Source organism: Erythrolamprus reginae, chromosome 3 (assembly GCF_031021105.1).
Source record: "Erythrolamprus reginae isolate rEryReg1 chromosome 3, rEryReg1.hap1, whole genome shotgun sequence".
Classification (NCBI taxonomy): domain Eukaryota; kingdom Metazoa; phylum Chordata; class Lepidosauria; order Squamata; family Dipsadidae; genus Erythrolamprus; species Erythrolamprus reginae.
Window position 1 is genome coordinate 58,105,332 of NC_091952.1, and position 22,079 is coordinate 58,127,410.

Sequence of the window (22,079 nt, forward strand, 5' to 3'; positions counted from 1 at the left end):
ATTTATGTATGGTATGTTTGTAGGTATGTCTGCTTAAAAATGGTTTTTTTTAAACTATTTTAAATTTTAAATTGTATATTATTAGATTTGTTATGAATTGTTTTATTGTGTTGTGAGCCGCCCCAAGTCCACGGAAAGGGGCGGCATACAAATCTAATAAATAATAATAATAAATATTATTATTATTATTATTATTATTATTATTATTATTATTTAGATTTATAAGCCGCCCCTCTCCGAAGACTTAATTGGATTTAGAAGCATTCTTTTCCCCTCCTGCTTAACACATTCATTTAGGTTGGATGATTTTTATTCACTTGACTTATGTGATCACAGCTGGCAGAAAGTTCACACATCTTAGCTGTTACTTAATTTAGTTGTTAAACATCCTGAGGCACCAAAGGTTGATGGGTGACTGCACACATCTACCCTCGTTGCCAACCAGCTATGAACAGATGGGACCAATGCCACCCTGGGACTATACAGCAAATGGTGACCAGTGAGGCAGAACCAAGCAAACAAGGGTGTCTAGCCTGACTTTAAGTCAAGAGGACAGTGTTTACAGATGATCCAGAGGGAACTATGTCCCTCATAGTCCATAATTCCTGTTGCATTTTAGTTAGTCTCTTATGTTTTCAGGTAGATAATCCTTCACTGATCTATAACATGGAGGAAAATAAAGGATTTGAAGGAAAAGAATGCTGATTTAAGTATCATTTTAGAAATAAGTGAACCTTGAATACTATGGCCATTTCTTACCCCAGAAAGCAAAGGAAACTAAATCAAGGCCTGGACTTTCAGAACAGCAAGTCTAGCAGTTCAAACTATTGTCAGTCATGTCCCACTGACAGGTAAGAAAAAGACAGGGCAGTTAACAAGCTGAAAATTATTGCAGTTCTACTGTTTTCTTTATAATGCGATTGATTATTCATCCACTTACTCCCTTGCCACTACAGTTTGTTTAGCTATATACCCAGGGAGGGAAGAGACAAAATTCACTCTCTTTCACACACAACATCTATATTTTATAAAGCAAACAAGTGAGAGACAGAAAGAATATAATTATATACCTGCTCTCTTTCGGTTTAGATTTCAATAGCTAAATGTAGTTATTCCTTTACTGATTTGACCTTTTGAGCTGAAACATGCAAGATTGGGAGGGGTGGGGGTTCAATAAAAATGTGGAAAGATGCACCATGGAACATTGTCTAGATTCCCTTTTGAATATCTTAGTTCTGATTTATTCACTTCACATCTGTTCACAAACTGTATAAGGGTACAGCTTTTACATAATATTAGGAGAAGAATTTATAATTGGATTGCATTTTAAGTGCACACACATACACAAACAGGAATGGAGAGAGTGAGAGTAGTAAAGATTGTGTTGCTATGGTGGAGGTAAGATCGTAGGGCTCAGGTGGCTGATTCTGCTAATCCCACAACAGTCACTCTGTAATATTGTCTTTCCACAATGTAAACCAAGCATATTGAGCATGACAACTCAATAGAAGAAAGCAAACTGTATTCCATCTTTCATTTGTGGCTCGTTGCATAGTCAATGTTTATTTTCTTTTACAGAGCTTATTATAGGATTGTTCACGCAGCTAAGTATAATTTCTACATTAGAGTTTAAAATAATGTGCTAAAGAGTTACAGCAAAACCTCTCAGAATTAACCCACTAATGTGCAAAAAAGCAAGAACATTTTCAAACTGCCCGTCCTTTCCCCTCTCTTCTGATTTCCACTTCAGATTTGCTTGCCTTAACATTGAAAGTGTTTTTGCTTACTTTTCTTTTATAAGAAAGAGCTGAGTGAGAAAATGCTAAGCAGGTGGTAAGTGTAGCCTTGGACATTGTGGATTCAGCAAGCCTTTTTTGTGTGGTATACACAGAGGAAAGCAAATAATGATGTAAACACAGAATAACATTTAAATTTAAAAAAATTCTTCAAGTGGGTGGGTTGGGTATTATTATATCCCCACATCCTAAATTCAGATAGCAGATTTATGGAAGTTAAAATGTTCCTGTTGTTTTTTTAGAATTGCCATTCTTCTTTCCATCTTGCATTGGCAACTTTTACATTATAAGAAAAGTCACGTTATTGTAGTTCATGTGGGAAAACATCTTTAAATTTCAAGACAGCATAAATCAGCCATTGTTTGAGCTGACAGAAAGTTTCAGATCTAAAAACCAAGAGGAAAAATGTTCTAAACTATAACCGGTGCAGTATGTCTTTGCAGTCACCTTATAACTCAACCTTTGAAACATGAAGTAGAATATAATCCTAATAAATGATAATTAATGGTTAAGATAGTTTCCAAATTGAACTCATCTCTGGGCATGGAAGCCATGAGGCAGGCAAGCTATGAAGTAGGCAAGGGGAATGATTGTTAGCCTATGTGAGATGACATCCTGTCATAAATGCCATATTTTCCATACTCCCATCAGTCAGTATGACACACGTTTGTAATTGTACCATTTGCTTGATGTATACATGTTGTTTGGTGCCATTGTTTTTTGTTGTAGACAGTGCTATCTCCAGGTGATTTTGAGACATGGTTCTTAAGACAGAGGACAATTTTATATCCAATCTGAACATGATCAAAGCCAGATCTCATGCCCAAAAGAGAGAGTCTTACCTATCATTATGTAGCATGGATGGAAAGAAGAGATGCTAAAGCTAAACCACAGGTTCACTATCTATATTGGATTTGGTTTCAATCCATACCAATAACAGAAATTCTTTGTAATAGCTTTTTAGCTCTTCTACAAGAACATTTTTTTTCTCAGAGCCTGATGTGAGAGATTGTTAGGAATCTTAGAAACCCATGGAAGAGAAGACAGAATAAATAGTCAAGAGATAATGGCACACTAGTTGATAGTGTATTTCACAAATGGCAACTTAGCCCAGGAAGAGAGAAATCTGGGAGAGTGGATGTTAAATCACTCTGCTTTAATTAACTCACCGTAATTGAGTTGTGAATTTCCTCTTACAGTTTTTCAAAGATTTGGAATTTACCCCAGACTCACATTAAAGATATCTTGCTGAAGTGTATATAATTCTTCTTCTTTGAACTTAACCCAGCTGTATGGGAAACATCTGGATGTTGACATCTGGATGCTTGTATGCCTGTTCAATGTTTATAGTCCACTGTGCTTGGGAGAAATCAGAAAATGGCTTCATGGATATAGCCATCTATCTTTTTTGGTAACAATAATGTAGAAATTGCCCTAAATTCCCCCCCCCAACTTTTCAGTTTCTCCCATCACCTGTTATTCCCATATGATCTCCAATCCAAGATTTAGCCCTGCTTAGCTTTCAAAGATCAACTCCATTGTTGATCTTGCTGGAAAAGGAGATTCCAGGAGCCTAAAAAAGCAGTTGATCTTTTTACTTCATAAGAAGCCAGGCCTGGATTCCATAACTTCCATCCTATCACCAACTCTCCTTTCTAGGGAAAGTTGCCGAGAAAGTGCTAAGGCTGCAACCACAGAGGGTTCTAGATAGTATTATCTACAGATATAAATCTGGTTTCTGATGAGGCATGTGATAGAGAGACAGAGATATTTAGTGGCTTTTCTCATGGATGACTTGTGGTTGGACTTGTATGTATGGAACATGACCACCCTTGTCCTTCTACACTTCCTGGTAGTTTTAGTGGTTGTCAACTACAGCATTCTTTTGGATATCCTGCAAAAAATGGCAGGTGGAATTGTCACATTACAGTTGTTTCATTTGTACTGAGTGGGTGGCTATAGTTATTAGGGTAGTCAACTAGGGATCTAACCAACTGGCATTCTACTATGGACTTTTGTTGTGGCCCACCAGCAGACAGCAGATTCAGACAGTGAGGAGGATGGGGAGGAACATGGGCCAGACCTGAAGTCTGGGGAAGGCTTGGACATGGGTTCTGCTTCAGATCCAAGGTCATCTAGCAGCTAGCAGCTGTCTCTGGAGTCAGATAGCAGCAAGGCAGAGGAACAGCTGGAACCTGTTCCCAGTGTGTGCATGGGCAGAGCTGCCAGAAGACAAGAACAATTAAGAAAGCAGGGTCGACTTTGGAGTAAGGCCACACCTGGGAGATGATTGGCCCCTCCCATAGGAAATAAAAGAGGAGCAAACAGGACATGGGCTTTGCAGGAAGTAATTAGTTCCTTTGGCCATTGCAAGAATGGAAAGTGCTGTTTATGTCTGTAATAGACGCTATGCAAATTTTAGCCCTGCCTGTATTTGGAAACTAGTTCTCTGGCAGCATTCCAGTTGAGATAAGTGTGTGTTTATAAATATTCCTCCGAAAGATTGTTTGACAAGACTTGCTGACCGTGAATGAAAGGAATTCACAGTCATGTAAATAAAAGAAGTTTTACTGAGACTAAGATTGGGCTTCATGCTTTCTAAGGAAGTCTAGGTCAGAAAATCTTTAGCCCCGTGGCCCAGAACTCAATCTTTTCTCCATCCTATTTAACTTCTATATAAAGTCATTGCAGAAGGTATTTTGTTGGTTCAGAGTATGGTATCATTAACATGCTGATATCCAACTGTTCATCTTTATTCTGAATCCAGTGAAGATGCATTTATAACAGAGAAAATTGCATGTTTGAAAGGGTTCTGAAATTTTCTATTACAGAGAATTCTCTATTATGTGGCAACAAGTCTCCCTTATAATTTAGAAGAGTCTTTTCAGCTGTGTGCAAAGATTGATCCTGCAAGGGGAGACAATTGAAATCAGTCTCCAAAGAAAATACATGGGAAAATATAGCCATTAGTGATCAATGTCTGTCAAGGATGCAAACATGAAACATGGAAAGATCCATCTAGACTAGATTGGTTTCTTGTCAATTACCTTTTCTTTTCTTCCTGGGCTACATTAAGAAATTAGAACAAAGGAAAGAAAACAATCTCAAATAGTTTCAATTATTGTCTTTTGTTAGCTATATTCCCTGAGTATTTGTATTTGCTTTTGATATGGCTTTGTTCTAATTAAATTACATTAATTAACTAAATAATTAAATTACCTTGTTTTGTACCTTTTCCTTTTATAAAAACTTCCCATTCCTTTTTATTGTCAGCTCATTGTCAGTATATTATTGAATTTAACTTTTTTTTTATTTTTATTACAGAAATAAATTGTTCCCTTCATAAAAATACAGTTTATGTTTTGGAAATATATAAGCATTTCGCAACAGAAACAAAAGTTGCAGATCTTGAATATATGGATGGGTGCTAACAGACTCAAGCTCAATCCTGACAAGACGGAGTGGCTGTGGGTTCTGCTTCCCAAAGACACTTCCATCCATCCATCTATTACCCAACAGGGGACTTTTGATCCCCTCAGAGAGGGCCCATAACTTGGGTGTCCTCCTCGATCCACAGCTGACCTTGGAACATCATCTGTCAGCTGTGGTGAGGAGGGCATTTGCCCAGGTTCGCCTGGCGCACCAGTTGCAGCCCTACCTGGACAGGAAGTCTCTACTCACAGTCACTCATGCCCTTATTACCTCTAGGCTGGACTACTACAATGTTCTCTACATGGAGCTACCTTTGAAGAGTGTTCGGAAACTACAAATTGTGCAGAATGCAGCCACGGAAACAGTCATGGGCCTGCCCAGGCATGCCCATGTCTCTCCAATATTCTGTGGTCTGCATTGGCTGCCAATTGGTTTCCAGACTCAATTCAAAGTGTTGGTTATGACCTATAAAGCCCTACATGGCATGGCACCAGATTACTTACAGGACTGCCTCCTGTCGCATGAATCCCAGCGACCAGTTAGGTCCACAGAGTTGGCCTTCTACAGGTCTCATCAACTAGACAATGTCGCTTGGCGGGACCTAGGGTAAGAGCCTTCTATGTGGTGGCCCTGTCCCTCTGGAATCAACCCCCCATGAAGATTCATACTGCCCCCACCCTCCTTGCCTTTTGTAAGAGTCTGAAGACTCATCTGTGCCACCAGGCTTGGGGTCATTAGACCCCTCCCCTGGCCAATGAATGTTTGTTGATTGAATGGATTGTTTTTCAGGTTTTAATTAATTGGATTCGATGTACATTGTGTTTTTTTATATGTTGTAAGCCACCCCACGTCTTTGGACAGGGGCTGCATATAAATCCGATTAATAAAATAAATAATAATAAATACGTCTTATTGCAAGCAATTGTTATATCCATGCTATTCATGGACAGCATTTTGTTGTGGACTTTAACTATTTAGATATTTACAACAACTATCTCAGATCATAATTTGAATAGGGCTATTTTTGATTTTCTCTTAAAAAGAAATTGTGATTCATAAGCACATTCAGAGCAGTTTTTGGAATCACTTTATTTAGCTCCAGAAGCATCTGTAGTTTCTTAAAATTTTATCTCACTGAAGACTATTTTAAGAGCTGAATAGTCTGATCAGCAACATCATGCATCTCATCTCTCGTTAATCTGCATCACTGTAGCAGAGGTGGGTTCCTCCTGGTTCAGACCGATTCCATGGAATCAGTAGTAACTTGGCAGCATGGGTCACTGGAACTGGCAACAACCCATGCCCGTCATGTCCCCAAACCAGTTCTTTCAGCATCTGCATGTGCAGAAGCTTTTTAAAGAACTGTGCATGCACATTTGCACATGTCCACGGTGCATCACTGAGTGAACCAGCAGTAAGAAAATCCAGAACCCACACCTGCACTGTAGTATATTTTTTTGGTTATGCAGGGAACATACTCTCTCTCTCTCTCTCTCTCTCTCTCTCTCTCTCTCTCTCTCTCTCTCTCTCTCTCTCCCTCCCTCTGTTTGTCTGTCTCCCTCCCTCCCCCCCCCCTCTCTCTCTCTCTGTTTTATTTTTTTATTTTTTCCAGTGAGAAAACATGAAAAATGCATCTTTTTACTTACAGGCTAAAGTAATAGTCACACAACAAATATAAGGATGCTGATTGTGTTTTCTGTGTGATTTCATTAGAAGATGAGAGATGTAGACATGGGGAGGAGATGAGGTCAAACGTTTTCCAGTTTTCTGGGAAAAACTATCTGTGCCTGCTAATATAAATAATAGGATTTGGAAATATAAAAAGCAAGACTGAAACAATCATTTTCTTTCTCATTGTCCTGTATATGAATATTTTAATAGCCTAGCTTGATTTGTGGAAATAGGATATTTTAATATTCTTAATAGATATTTTACAGGGAAAAATAAGGGAGATCGTAGAATTGGGTTTGAACATATTTAAAGAGCAAAGCACAGCATTATTAAAGTTCTACTAATTGTAAATTATTGCTTGAGCTATTTCACTTAACAGAGGTAAGAGATTATGCTGCTGCCAAGTAACACATTTGAAAATATGTTCTTCTCTTTGCAGAATTGTCTTTCACCTACTGAAGCCTACAAATGGGAATGTCTGCAGAAATTCTCTTATTTTCATTAGTAACTATCTATTCTACAGGTAAGAATTATTTTGAAGGGATCATTCCAATTTAGATGAGCGTAAGGACTGATTTAAGGAATGCTAGTTAAGTTATTTTTCCTTCCATCTACAGTAGCATTCAGGATATTAAGTTATATAAGGAGGACAACTCAGCTAATATTCACATGTTTACTTTTTAAATCATGTACAGTACTTATACTGTAGCTTAAATATGTCTGCATGCAGAATTTATAAAGCTATTATAATGATTTTTTTTTCACTGTAGGAAAACCAAAATTAAAGAACTGTACTGTATATCAACCTTACTAGAAAAAATGCCTCTATTTTGGGGGTGGAAGGGGGTTACATAATTTTTTTTTAAAAAAATGTCATTATTTGTCTTTTTATAATATTCTAAATACCGGAATCCTTTTGCATTTTCTGTCCTTCACCTAATGCACAAACCTCTGCTTTTAATTGCATTCAAACCACGGTATTCCTGATAGAAGCTTCACGCTATGTTTTAAAAGGTTGATCTCTCAATGGGAAGGCATTTCATTTCAGATGGCTGAGAATTAGATAATGCTTTGCCACTAATTCGTCATCTTGGGAGAGGCAATTTCTATGTCCCTTATAAATATCTAATTACATTTTAATGTTTTTTTGGGGGGGAGGGGGTCTCTTGGGAAGGTAGTTGGCCTAGATCAGGAGGCAATTAGCTTGCGTGGAAGCTATTCTGGCCCACATATGTCAGTGGCATCAAGGCAATGCTAGAAGGTTTCTCTGTTAACCAGCTGAATTTAGGAGACTTCTTTTTTTGCACACAAGCAGAGACCATAAGGATTAAATCATTTACAAAACCCTACAGGAGCACTTTCTAATGGTTGATAACATATGACATAAAGGGTTAGTATAATAATGGCCAGAAGGCTGGAAATACTTCACGGGGAGCATAAAAAGGAGCCAGGCAGAGGAAAAGCCACCAATTGATCCCATTGGGAAAGCAACCTTTCCTTGAGAATAAAAATATGGATTTGTAAAAAATACCTAGATATTTTCATCAGTGTCAATATTATTTTGCATATGTGAGCTCCAGGCCTCCAGCTCTACAAAGCCTCCTTACTTTCCTATCCTAAGCACATATACAAGGCTATTACAGCTGCAGAAAATAAAAGATGAATTGTTAAAATAATGGATGTTGACTTTCTTCATCACTTGCTCAGCAGCATTTGGGACTGTTGTTCAGATCTGGCTAAATGCAGACTTCTCTGCAGTGCTATATAATGCCCCAAAACTGCAGCACTAGGACCATTATTCTTATGTAATACATTGAAAACAATATCTAATAAGCCTCGTGTGAAGTCATTGTTAAAGGACCTTATACTGGATAAATGTCTCAGAAAAAGACAAAGCTAATTTAAGTTCTGCCCATCCTTGTATACTCTACTGAAGCTCAATATGCTCGGTTCTGATTTTCTGCTTTCTTTGCCATCTGGCTGTAGGCCATCCTACTTTTCATAACTCAGAATTATGTGTAGTATAGGATTTATTTCTCAAGAAGTATCCTGCAGCCATATAGCACAATCCTAATGAGGCTCCCTCAGCTGTACCGACCTCTGATTTCAGCAGGACTTGTTCTTATTTAAACTGCACAGCATTGTAGCCTTGACTACTGAATGTACTTTCCTGTTGTTTTATGCTGCTACTGTTGATTTCTGCTATTACTACTTTAAAACGGCACAGTTAGGGGCAGCACTTATTTTATGTACTAATACTTATTATCAACTTTACATATGCTTGAATGATTCAGTGTGGTAAAGAAAAAATGCTTTGTCAACAACTCCTTTACTTTTAAGGAATCAGGAGTAATTGATAATATTGTTTCATGGAGATAGAGTCTTCTTCCCAATTGTATCAGATTCCTGAAGTTTTTCACCATGTAGAAAGGCATTAACAAATAACTCTCATTAACTCATTTAGTTCTACATTTTATGTTACTTGCTAATTGTTTTTCTTAATTGAGATACTACTAAAACAGGGCTGAAAAATTTCTATCCATCCAGATGTTATTGAATCATTTCTAACATTCCAATTTCCCAGCTGGAGCTGCTGAAAACTGCAATTCAGCAACAACTGAAGCACATCAGCAAAACTATACTTAGATGTACTCTCTGTAATCTTCCCCATTGATAACACGTGTTATCCTATAGCAGTGCCACAGATTCTGAGTTTATGCTTTAATGATACAATAGATATACAGTGGTCCCTCTACTTAAGAACGTCTCTACTTAAGAACTTTTTTACATAAGAACCGGGTGTTCAAGACTTTTTTGCCTCTTCTTGAGAACCATTTTCGACTTAAGAACCCAAACGTGGAAAAATTTCCCAGGAAATTTGAGAGCGGCACGAAGGCCTGGCCAGTTTCTTTCCATTCCCCCTTTAATCCCGGCCATCTCGGGCTTTTCTGGGCTGCCAGAGGAGCCTTTCAGTGGTGCTTAAGGAGGCTTTGGCAGTCCACAAAGCATTTTCCTTTCTCTGGGCGCTTGGAGAGGGAATAAACCTCTGCCAGCGCCCAGAGAAAAGAAACAATCCCTTCGCTCTGGGCAGTGACTGTCCTCCTCCTCTTCTTCCTCCTCCTCCTTCCACCCAAATTCTGAGCTTTTATTTCTTTCTTCATGGGTTTGCATGCATTATTTGCTTTTACATTGATTCCTATGAGAAAAATTGCTTCTACTTACAAACTTTTCTACTTAAGAACCTGGTCACGGAACGAATTAAGTTCTTAAGTAGAGGTACCACTGTAACTAGAAAAACAAGACATGACCATGAGATATTTCTGCCATACCATCTCAATACTTATTCTATAACAGAGGTGTCAAATTCACATCAAGGCATCATGTGACATATCAGAACTTCCCCCCCCCCTTCACTAAACCGGACATGGTCAGCACATCATGCATCTAGTCTGCAGATTGGACATTTGACAGCTTTGCTCTATAAGAACCTGACAACATCTCAAGTGCTTCATAAAGATAACAAGCCTTGCATTCTTAACCAAATGTGTGTTATTTTGGCATTTTATTTGATGCCTTGAAATCTCAGGTACAAATCCTAGTCTTTTTGCCCTTTTCACAACTCCAATTCATAGAAATTATAGGAAAAAATGTGGGCAACAACAACAACAAAGTTGGGAGGGATATTAGAGCTTGGTTTTTCTTGCTTAACAAATATGCCGTTGATATTTAGAGGCAGAAATCTCAGGTTTAACAAAACTGGCTTTTGAATGTGCAATTATCATGAATTATTTATTGAATTCTGAGTACTCTTAGCCAGTCCTCCCCGCCCCAACCAAAAAACTTGAGTACATCTGCTTTTAGCTATTGAAATGTCATTAGAAGATGACAATCTTCCTAAGCCAATATTCCATCCTTTGTTCCATCAGTGTCAAGGACAAGACCATTTCCAGATGAGGTAGGATAAGTATGCTTAAGAGGGAGCAAAGGGTCCTGCAATTATTTTAATTAACCCAGCAATGCTTTATCACCAGCACATGGATGTGTATATCTTGCTAACTTACCAAGACAGATTGTTCAGATTGATCTACAGGAGGCCCCACTTAGTGAAATGAATGTCTGATGTATTCCATAAATATAAATGCATGGTTTTTCCCCTATATTCTTCAAGGATGTAAGTGGAAGAGAAGGAGTTCAGAATAAAATAAGTACTAGTATCATGTATATAAATATTATTATTGTTATGTCCTGGGTTTCGTGGCAGGAAAATACTGATCATTATTTGGTTGGCCATGCCTGGCAGCAGCGTATATATACTGCTCAAAAATAAATAAATTAAGGGAACACTCAAATAACACATCCTAGATCTGAATGAATGAAATATTCTCATTGAATATTTCATTTGCACAACTATTCCATTTGTACAACAGCATGTGAAATTGACTGACAATCAGTGTTGCTTCCTAAGTGGACAGTTTGATTTCATAGAACTTTGATTTACTTGCAGTTATATATTCTGTTTTTTAAGTGTTTCCTTTATTTTTTTGAGCAGTGTATATAGCTGCCAGGCATGGCCTCTGTTTGCTGGTTAATAGTTACTTCAGCTTAGTGCCTGTTCTATTCTTCAATAAAGTGTTAGTTAAACCTTGCCAGCTGTCACCTCCTTTACTTCTGGGGATTCAACAATTATATCTTTGTATACCCCCAATATGTACTTGACAAAACAAATAAATAAATAATAAAATTTAAAAAATTGTAATTTCCCCAGCTGTAAGTCACTCTTGCATAAGATGCTGTGGTTTACAATTGGAAGCAAGAAGATGCAAACAACCATTGAAGAATGTAATTTAAACTGTTTTTTGTTCTGAGTGCCAAGCCCAAAAAATAAAGTCCAAGGCATCTATGTTACCAAAAAGAAACATGTCCCAAAAAGTAAAGTTCAAGGCATCCATTTTCCTTCTCACTGTGTGAATCAGGAAGTCCCATGTGGAACACATGAGCTTGCAGTTGTTAATTCAACTGCAAAATACAAAGAATAGCCATCTGGTGAGATACAATTATGCAAGGGCTTGCACTTCCTCATAACTTTTCCTTTTTCGTGAAATAAAAGTGGGGGATTATTAACAAACGTAGGCAGCCTTCGTATGAAGTGTTTCGTATGAAGTGCGTGGAACTCATTACCGGACTCTGTAGTATCATCCCCTAACCCCCAACATTTTACCCTTAGACTATCCATGGTTGACCTCTCCAGTTTCCTAAGAGGTCAGTAAGGGGCGTACATAAATGCACTAGAGTGCCTTCCGTCCCCTGTCCTATAGTCTCTCCTATATCTCGTATTTCTTCTCTACTATATCCTCTATAACTTTCATTGTGTATTATTGTGTATTGGATAAAATAAATTAAATAAATAAATAAATAAAATTATTATCTTCTGTATTTGATTAAACTGTGTACATTTTAAAGGGTTTCCCCCCTCCTATTTTTCTATATAGTCTGGAAGTCAGCTGAGACTATAATGAGAAACTATGGGCCTGTCTTTGAAGAGCAGCCACACAATATCCTTTATCCAGAACAGTCAACGGAGGAGCAAATTCTGTTGGTGTGTCGAGCACGAGCGAGTCCTCCTGCAAATTATAGGTGATGTCACTTCCAACAGCTGCTTTGTTTAATGGAAAGCATAGTTGCAAAGTCAGAGGGCACATTTTGTGTCAAATGGCACTATAACTTTGCCTAGGCTGCTAATAATGTGGACAAAGGCAAACGTTTCATATTCCTTTCAATTAAATGAAGAACTGAATATATTGGTAAAGCATACAATTAATTCTTTTTAGTTCATACTCAGGGGAATTACATTACATTTAACATACAAGTAGTGCTCAAAATTGAACGGGTCCAAAGACGGGCTACAAGAATCGTGAAAGGTCTTAAGCATAAAACGTATCAGGAAAGACATAATGAACTCAATCTGTATAGTCTGGAGGACAGAAGGAAAAGGGGGGACATGATCGAAATATTTAAATATGTTAAAGGGTTAAATAAGGTCCAGAAGGGAAGTGTTTTTAATAGGAAAGAACAAGGGGACACAATCTGAAGTTAGTTGGGGGAAAGATCAGAAGCAACATGAGAAAATATTATTTTACTGAAAGAATAGTGGATCCTTGGAACAAACTTCCAGCAGACGTGGTGAATAAATCCACAGTAACTGAATTTAAACATGCCTGGGATAAACATAGATCCATCCTAAGACAGAATACAGAAAATTGCATAAGGGCAGACTAGATGGACAATGAGGTCTTTTTCTGCCGTCAGACTTCTATGTTTCTATGCTCATTGCTCTTTAGAAGTAAACCAAACGTAGATTAATTGTGCTTACTTCCAGGTAACTGAATCAGATGCTGCCTGTTTTATTTTAATTTAATCCTGACTTAATTTTTTAAAATATAATTTTGCTTAAGAACATTCATTAAAATACTAAAAACTAACTTAATTTTTTTTTGTAATTTCACATTCTGTATTTTCTGTATCTTGTCAGATAAAACCTTTTTAAAGGACATTATGTTTGCAAACCTCATTTTCAAATCACTTTCAGAAATTGCTTATTTAGTATTAAAGATCACCCCAAATATCTCACCTTCTTTTGCAAAAGTATCAACCTCTTTGATTTTATTTTCATGCATTATACATTATATACCAGTGATGGCGAACCTATGGCATGATTATGTGATCTTTTGGAATTTGTGTATTCATATTTATTTGCTCAATTTTAGCTCACCAATTGCAAGTCTGAGCAGCTTCTGTAAGATTACAGCAAACAAGAAAGAGCCAACATCCGTACCCAAATCAGTACATAGCAGAAAAATCTAGGTAGCAGAAAAAATTTGGAACCAAAGTAAATTTTCAGATATTCTAGCTTTGCTATTTAGGAACAGTGATTGATCACAATTCTGATCTTGGTGCAAAATGTGCTTCTGGTTATGCTTAAATAATAATTAAGCACTGAGTTGGCAGTCTTTCATATTAAAAAAGTACAAACATAACTTGCCCAGTTTTTGATTGGGGTTTGATAGAAATAGACAATATTTCCCATTCAAAGCCTGACTAACAATAGGCTCTATTGACCATTCAAGATTGTGCAAATGTGCAGCTGTGAGTCTTCTACTGTGTCCTCACTCCATCCCAATATTATTGTTTTTGGCAGGTGGAAGATGAACGGAACAGAGATCAAAATAGAGCATGATTCACGATACCGGTTAAATGGTGGCAACTTGGTAATAAGAAATCCAGTGGAAGCTAAAGATGCTGGATCCTACCAGTGTATAGCATCCAACCCTATTGGCAAAGTAATAAGTAGAGAAGCTTATGTTCACTTCAGCTGTAAGTAATTTGTCCCATTTTTAATACATTCTCTGTACAAAAAGGGCAGCAGTGTCAAGAACACTGCCACTTTATTTTACAGTTCCTCTTACAACCACAATATTAAATTTTTAGTCAAGATGCTGGAGTCCTCAGCTATTTAAAAAAATGTAAATGTAAATAAATCATTTTTCTTTTGGAGTACATGATTCTGAATACCAGCCTGTAAAAATGATGAGGGACTAGGAGACTACAAGATGGCAGTTGCTGCCTTTTGATATAAACAGGGTAAATAAAAGTTAGATCTAACGACTGTCTTCTCTCACATTGATTTCCTTCATTCGTAACATCATGAGATAATACTGTGCATGAATGCTAACTAGGCATCAGTTTTGTAGCATGACAGTAGGTCCTATTTAATGATTTGCTGCCTGGTATTTCTGATCCAAAACTTTTTCCGACTAAACGAATTTACTGAAAACTCAAGAAGAGTTGCAAAATTATTAATCATATCACAGAGCTTCCAAGTCCATCTTACTCACTTACTTTTCTCTGTATGGAAAGCTTGCTGCTGTTTTTACATTTTACTGATCAACACTGGAATTATATCTGTAGTGATTACAAACAAACAGATGTGACTCCTTTGAAAGAGCTGTTTAGAATTGGAATTACTAATAATAAAAAAGGATAGGAAGATACAGCATTGACTTCTCGAATTCAAAACAGCAGACTCTCTAAGGACTGTTCTTGAAGACACCTGCTGTTGCTTCCACAATTTCCTTTTGATAGGATGGGAACCTGATTACCTGTAGCAAGCAATATTTCTCCTAGGAACCAATTTGTAAAAAGTGCTTGCCATCCTAGCTGACATCTGAAACACTTGGATGTTTGTATGTCTTAGATCTGCAGGAATTCTCTACAGAAGAAAGAGATCCAGTGCGGGCTACGGAGGGCTGGGGGGTGATGCTGACCTGCAGCCCACCACCACACTATCCAGGTGAGGAAACAGCAATGCATTAGAAGTGAGGCTTTCACTCAAAGTATACAAAGCATTCATAGTTGAGGAATGATGTATCAGAAATTGGGGTTAGACCATAACATTTGGCCTGCTAGAGTATGAATACAGTGGTACCTCTACTTAAGAACGCCTCTACTTAAGAACTTTTCTAGATAAGAACCGGGTGTTCAAGATTTTTTTGCCTCTTCTTAAAAACCATTTTTTAATTAAGAACCTGAGCCTGGAAAAATTTCCCAGGAAATTTGAGAGCGGCACGAAGGCCCGGCCAGTTTCCTACCATTCCCCCTGTGTTTCTCTCTCTGGTGCAGTGTATGGGAGGGGTGTGCTCCTCCTCACCGCCTCAGAGTTCCTCTTTTTTTTTTAAGCCTTAATGTTTTGGATTTTTTTGATTCCCCTCACCTCACCTTTTTCCTTCGGCAGCGACTGTCCTCCTCCTCCTCTTCTTCCTCCTCCTCCTCCCACCCAAATTCTGAGATTTTATTTCTTTCCTAATGGGTTAGCACGCATCATTTGCTTTTACATTGATTCCTATGGGAAAAATTGCTTCTACTTAAAAACTTTTCTACTTAAGAACCTGGTCACGGAACGAATTAAGTTCTTAAGTAGAGGTACCACTGTATTTGGTTGCTGTTATTCCTTTGCTGTTGGTTGTATTGACATTATTATTGCTTCTTATTGAATGATAATAAAGTCCCAAAAATAAATAATCAATTGATATTGAACCTCCTTTGTAATTATGTACAGCAACATTTCATACTTATTCTTTAGAATTTGTTCTTGTTTCAGAATAATTTGGACCTGATTAGCAGTGTTACCAAATATTAATAGAAGTTGCTACACATTCCGCTAAGTACAGACAATTGCAGTGAGAAAGGTTTTTAGAAATTACAACATTTTCAAATTATTACAGACCTCATCATCATAGTTCCTAGTTCTTTAGTGAAGTCTGAAATTCTTCCTGGAAATCAGGAAATGGATGCTAATTGCTGCAGCAAGTTCCATGTCAAAACTGATAATTTTGGTATAGGTAGAAATTGCATTTATCATTGCTGTTTAGTAAGACAAATCTATGTGTGCATATTTATCTGACTGTCCTACAGATTTTGAATGGTAAGGTACTCTACTGCATTTCATAAAAAGAGATTGAATCAAGAAATAAAGGAGGCTTCTAATTTAATATATCAGCTCTTTTTAAAGAATATGTAGGACATTTATGCATCCTCTAAAACGACAAATATGCTATTTTAATTCTTCATAAGACACTGATATATACCAGGCATTGAGATAGATAGAGAGACGAAGACAGATAGATGGATAGATGTTCAGATGCAGAATGAATTCATAGCAACTGGATTTATTAATAGCTCTGTCTAGAAAATAACCAGCTAAGGTCAAGCTTCTCTCTCCCTCTCTCTCTCTCTCTCTCTGTATATATAGGACTTGAATATCGCTGGTTTCTGAATGAATTCCCAAACTTCATTCCAGCAGATGGCAGGCACTTTGTTTCTCAGACAACCGGAAACCTTTATATTGCTAAGACTGAATCTTCTGATCTTGGCAGCTACTCCTGCTTTGCTACAGGCCCTATTGGCTCTACTAAAAGGAATGTTTTTAGCACGTCTTCTCAACTCGTTCTTGTAAGAGCAGGTCAGCATTTAAGGGCTCTTATCTCCCTGTCTCTCTGTCTAAAATAGATATCCATTAAGCAAATCCTTTTCAGGGGTTTGCAAGGCAATCTTTCTCTAACTGTGTGCTATCGCTGAAGTTATCATTATTGTACAAAGTATGTCCCATTTACTATAATCAAATATAATTTGCTAGCCATGTACCTATACAAGTTTAATGTGTTTGATTAATATGTTTGCAGGGGGTGGGGGGGCGGCATACAAATCTAATAAATTATTATTATTATTATTATTATTATTTATTTTTGTTTTTGTCACTTCACACTCAGGCTGGGGGGGGGGCATTATTTTTATGACTGGGAAGAAACGAACATTAAAGGAGGTCCATGGATAAGGGGGAAAACTTTTCTCCTTTGTACTTTATATTGCTCTGTTTGATGGTTTGATTCAATGCTTATATTTGAAAGAATCATGGCAACATAGAACTGTGTAATTCAAAGGGATCATAAGGATCATCTAGTCCAGCCAAGAGAAATGGTCTTCCAGGTTCTTAAAATTCATTAGAGAATAGGAACACTCACTGATAGACAGATGTTAACATCAGGATTTATTTTTATTTATTGATTGATTTTGTCAAGTTCGTTGGTGGTATGCAAAGACAACAATGTTTATATACATGATACTAGTAAGAGAGAAACATTAGGACAGGGGACGGCAGGCATGCTGGTGTACTTATGCACGCCCCTTACTGACCTCTTAGGAATTGGGAGTGGATAGTCTAAGGGTAAACTTTGGTGGGTTAGGTGATGATACTACAGAGTCTGGTAGTGAGTTCAATGCGTCAACTACTCGGTTACTAAAATTGTATTTCCTGCAGTTGAGTTTAGAGTGCTTTACTTTAAATTTGTATCTGTTGTGTGCTTGCGTGTTGTTGTGGATGAAGCTGAAGGCGTCATTGACAGGAAGGATGTTGTAGCAGATGGGCTATGCTTAGGTCATGTTTAAGGCGACATAGTTCTAAGCTTTCTAGACCTAGGATGGTTTTCTTTATATTTAAACAAAAATTATACCCATTGTTTATATTCCTAGTTTCTGGGGCAATGAAAAACTGTTCCTCATCATGTTCTCTATGGTGATGTTTTATGTATCCGAGCACTGATACGATGTTTTTTTCCTCATTTCCCCCCTTCATATTCAACAGCTCAAATTCTTTTATCCTGTCTTTATATCACTGTATTTTCTTTACTGCACTCCTTTAAACCTATTCTAATCAGACATTATCCTTCTGGCTTCACTTCCCTTATCAATGTCTGATTCCATAATTTTTCCATTGTATATGTGAGTCTGCGGAGAGGGGCGGCATACAAATTTAATAAATAAATAAATAAATAAATAAATAAATAAATAAATAAATAAATAAATAAACAAACAAATAAATAAATAAATAAATAAATAAATAAATAAATAAATAAATAAATAAATAAATAAATACCTTAGACAAAAGAATAAGATATGCATCACTTCTAGTTTTGACCTTTATTGAAAAAATGAAAAAAACCCGTTCACAGAAGCCTTTGTTGTTTGATAATGATAGGAACATTGGAAATTACTTCTACTAAGTCAGATCACTACTAGTCTCTCTAGCTCAGGAGTGTCAAACTTGCAGCATCACATTGTTGTCATGTGACATATTGTGACGTTTTTACAATTCGCTAAAATGGGGTTGGGTGGGGCCAGTGCATGATGCATCCAACCTTTGGACCACACATTTGACACCTCTGCTGTAGCTCAACAAGATTGAACTGCACATCACACAACCTACCACCTTCAAATTCAAAAGATAATACCCATTACTATACTCTACGTCATATCTTTGTGGAGTGGTACTTGACTCTTGTTATTCACACAGACACATTGCTGTAGTTTATTTGGTAGCAGTATGGAAATGATTCATCAATTTCTTTTGAAATGTATTTTTGCAAGGAGACAGAGTAGTCTACAGGTCTGGCATTTCTGTTGGTCTTCCATCCAAATACTGACAAGAGCCAATTCTTCTTATCTTTCTGAGATTAGTCAAGGCACATAACTGCTTTGGATGGATTTAGATGGATCAGTTGCCACCTGTTGGGTGCAGCCCAAGAAGGACATAGACTAATCCAATTGTATTTCAGTCAATTGTTTATTTACACCCAATAGATTCTTGCTAGACTAAATCTTCACTACTCTTATCCTAATAAATATTATCCTGGGAGATTCTAGGGACTGGCTTTGCTAACTCTCTTCCTTTGCTCTTATCCAGCTTCAGGCTATGTTGCTTCTCGTCTTGCTCCCTATTCCCTGGGAAATTGCTGCTTCACTGTAGTCTTTCATATCACCTCTCCAATTAACATTATACAATATTTTATATTTTTAGGTCAGATTATTTTCACAATAATTCTGTAAATTTGATCCCTTGTCTTACAACTTAATAGAAATATTTTGTATAGCAGACCATACGAACAAGTATTTATAAGAGTGTAGAATTGATTTGCTTTTTTAAATAATAATAATAATAATAATAATAATAATTATTATTATTATTATTATTATTATTATATCTCATTGTTCCTCGAAGTATTTTTTTTAATAAGACATGTTAAGATATAGAGTCTACTCTAAAATCATACTTCTATAGAAACATGAAACTAAATATCTGTCAGCCTACTTTTGGTTCTTCACTTCTTCAGCTTATATCTCTTAATGTCACTTAGCCTAATTCAATCCTTGATACCTTCCAATAAGGCTGGCAAAAGCTTGCTTTAGAATTTTTGGAGAGTTTGTGCTTACATACTGCAGATAATGTTGAACTATGGGATTGGTTCAGCTGAAAGTAGATTGCTATATTGTGAAGCAACTTGATAGCATGGCTGAATCAAGTCTTTTTGGTTGAAAAATTTGAGATTTAAAACATTTTTCAAACCCGGCAGAGGGAGGCTTGGACCATATAGTAGCTCCGGTAACATAGTCCGCTGCAACAGCCGTTCAAAGTTTTGCAATTATTGAATTTCCTTGAGTTTGAAATTGAAGATGAATAATATTAATCTCTGCTTTATAGTAACCTCTTTTTCACAATTAACATCTTTGCAGTCACCTCTCTTTCTCTCCTCAGATTCCAGACCTCATGCCCCAATCATTAAAGCCAAGTTTCCTTCCGATACCTATGCTTTGAGTGGGCAAGCGGTGACTTTGGAGTGTTTTGCCTTTGGGAAGTGAGTAGCTGTATCAGTGCGTATAATTCCATGTTGTTGACAACATAAAAATTGCCAAGCCCCATTGTCATTGGTTACATATTGTGGTGCCTGTTTAAAAGAATCAGGTTAATAGAAGGGAAGGCATGTGTGAGCTTTTGAGGAACAGTTAATCTTTCACAGGAAAAGTATGGAGAGCTAAAGCTATTAACTCTTCAGATTTATGCAGAGTTTTGTGCTTTGTTTGCCTATTTAATGAACTAGGGTTTTAATAATTTGAATACTATTTACTCTCTTATTTTGATCATTGGAGTACTAAAACAATAAATGTCAACTGGAATGAGTTAGAGCTCACAAAGGTTTGTTTTATTCTATTAATGCTATTCCTTTGACCCAGGACTGGGTGATGTAATAAGGGTCTTTTGAAGCAAGTGCAAAATCCATACAAACAAAAGGAGGGATAGTAGATGTGACATTTTGCAAGCCAGTCTGCTGTATGTTTTTATATATTGATAAGAGAAGGAAGGAAGGTTGAGAAGGCCAAAAGTAAGTCATGCAGTGATTTGGAATATGTTTAGAAAGTTGAGGGAACACTTACATTGTACTGTTAGCAATTCCTTATACCAGCTTTATATTTTCCTAGCATCAATTTATATTGACTGGTTCCTAATATGACTGGATTGCTAATTTGTACCTGGACCAGTGGCGGGCTACCATTCCCAGCCCTAACGGAATGGGCCATGAGAGTGTGCACGCCCACCACAGGTTTCAGCTTCTGCACCTGTGCAGAAGCTGAATCTCGTGCAAAAAAGTGTGATTTCCGGGTTTTTGCCTCCACGCATACGCGGAAGCAAAAAGACCTGGAAAATGGACAGAAGAGCTGCCGGTCGCTCTGACGCAAAGCAAGGTAAGGACTGCTCGTGGCATCACCGGGGGGGCAGCAGGGGCTTGCGGCACGGTGGAGGGGTGAGCCAATGGAGCTGCCGCATGCAACGGATCTGACAGGCTGTTAGTGGCAGCTCCATTGGTTTGCCCCTGCACCATGCCGCAAGCCCCTGAGAGCCCCTGCCACGCAGCTCCCATCACGCAGCCTGCACCATGCCGCCCCCACCGTTCCACCCCCACTGCGCTGCCCCCACCACACTGCCCCATCATGCTGTCCCCACGGCGCCACTCCACCACCCCCTGGTGCTACCCCTGTGAGTGGCAGCTCTGTCCGCCTGCCTCTCCATCGCGCCATGGCCCTTACCTTGCTCTTGATCTCCTGCAGGTTGATGGGCCATAGCACGGGGAGCAGGCAGGACGGCCTTGAGCTCCAGCCGTGCATCCTGCTGTGTGGTCTCCGGCGTGCGCTGAGCAGGAGAACAGATAGCAGGACACACAGCCAGAGCTTGGGCAGGCTGCTCTTGTTGCTAGCCCCAGCTGCTGCTCTAGGTGCCACACTGAGATTCAGCTACTGCACATGTGCAGCAGCTTAAATCTTACACGTATGTCCTTGTGGCAGCGAGATTTGGGCAAAAATGGCCAATTTCCCTGCTTCTGCGCATGCGCGGAAGCAAAAAACCTGGTAATTTTTACCGGAATCGCACCAGTTCCAGATGCCAGTTGACGATGGAGCAGACCTACGTGCTGCATTTCCACCAATGGAACGGCGTTCCTGCCGTTACGGATAGTAGCCCATCCCTGACCTGGACTATCATTAAGTGTTGTACCTTATGATTCTTGATGAACCTATCTTTTCTTTTATGTATAGTGAGCACATACGCACCAAGACAAATTCCTTGTGTGTCCAATCAAACTTGGCCAATAAAAAATTATACTCTAGTCTAATCTAGCCTAGCCTCGCCTACTATAAGCTAGTCTAGTCTAGTCTATGTGATTTCCCTCTATACAGTAACTGCATCTCTATGACACACATAGGATAGCCCTATAAAAAAGTAATGTAGAAAATGCTACACAT

General features: G+C 38.0%; 1 protein-coding gene across 1 annotated transcript in view; it reads left to right on the top strand.

Moving 5' to 3' along the window:
- Positions 1–22,079, top strand: part of CNTN2 (contactin 2) — a 57,026-nt gene that overhangs the window by 18,095 nt on the left and 16,852 nt on the right. Inside the window, exons 2-7 of the mRNA XM_070748892.1 lie at positions 7,339–7,422; positions 12,389–12,533; positions 14,095–14,270; positions 15,151–15,246; positions 16,705–16,914; positions 20,041–20,140. Of these exons, the coding sequence (XP_070604993.1) occupies positions 7,368–7,422; positions 12,389–12,533; positions 14,095–14,270; positions 15,151–15,246; positions 16,705–16,914; positions 20,041–20,140 (782 nt within the window). The 5' untranslated portion in view covers positions 7,339–7,367. The remainder of the gene's footprint in view (positions 1–7,338; positions 7,423–12,388; positions 12,534–14,094; positions 14,271–15,150; positions 15,247–16,704; positions 16,915–20,040; positions 20,141–22,079) is intronic.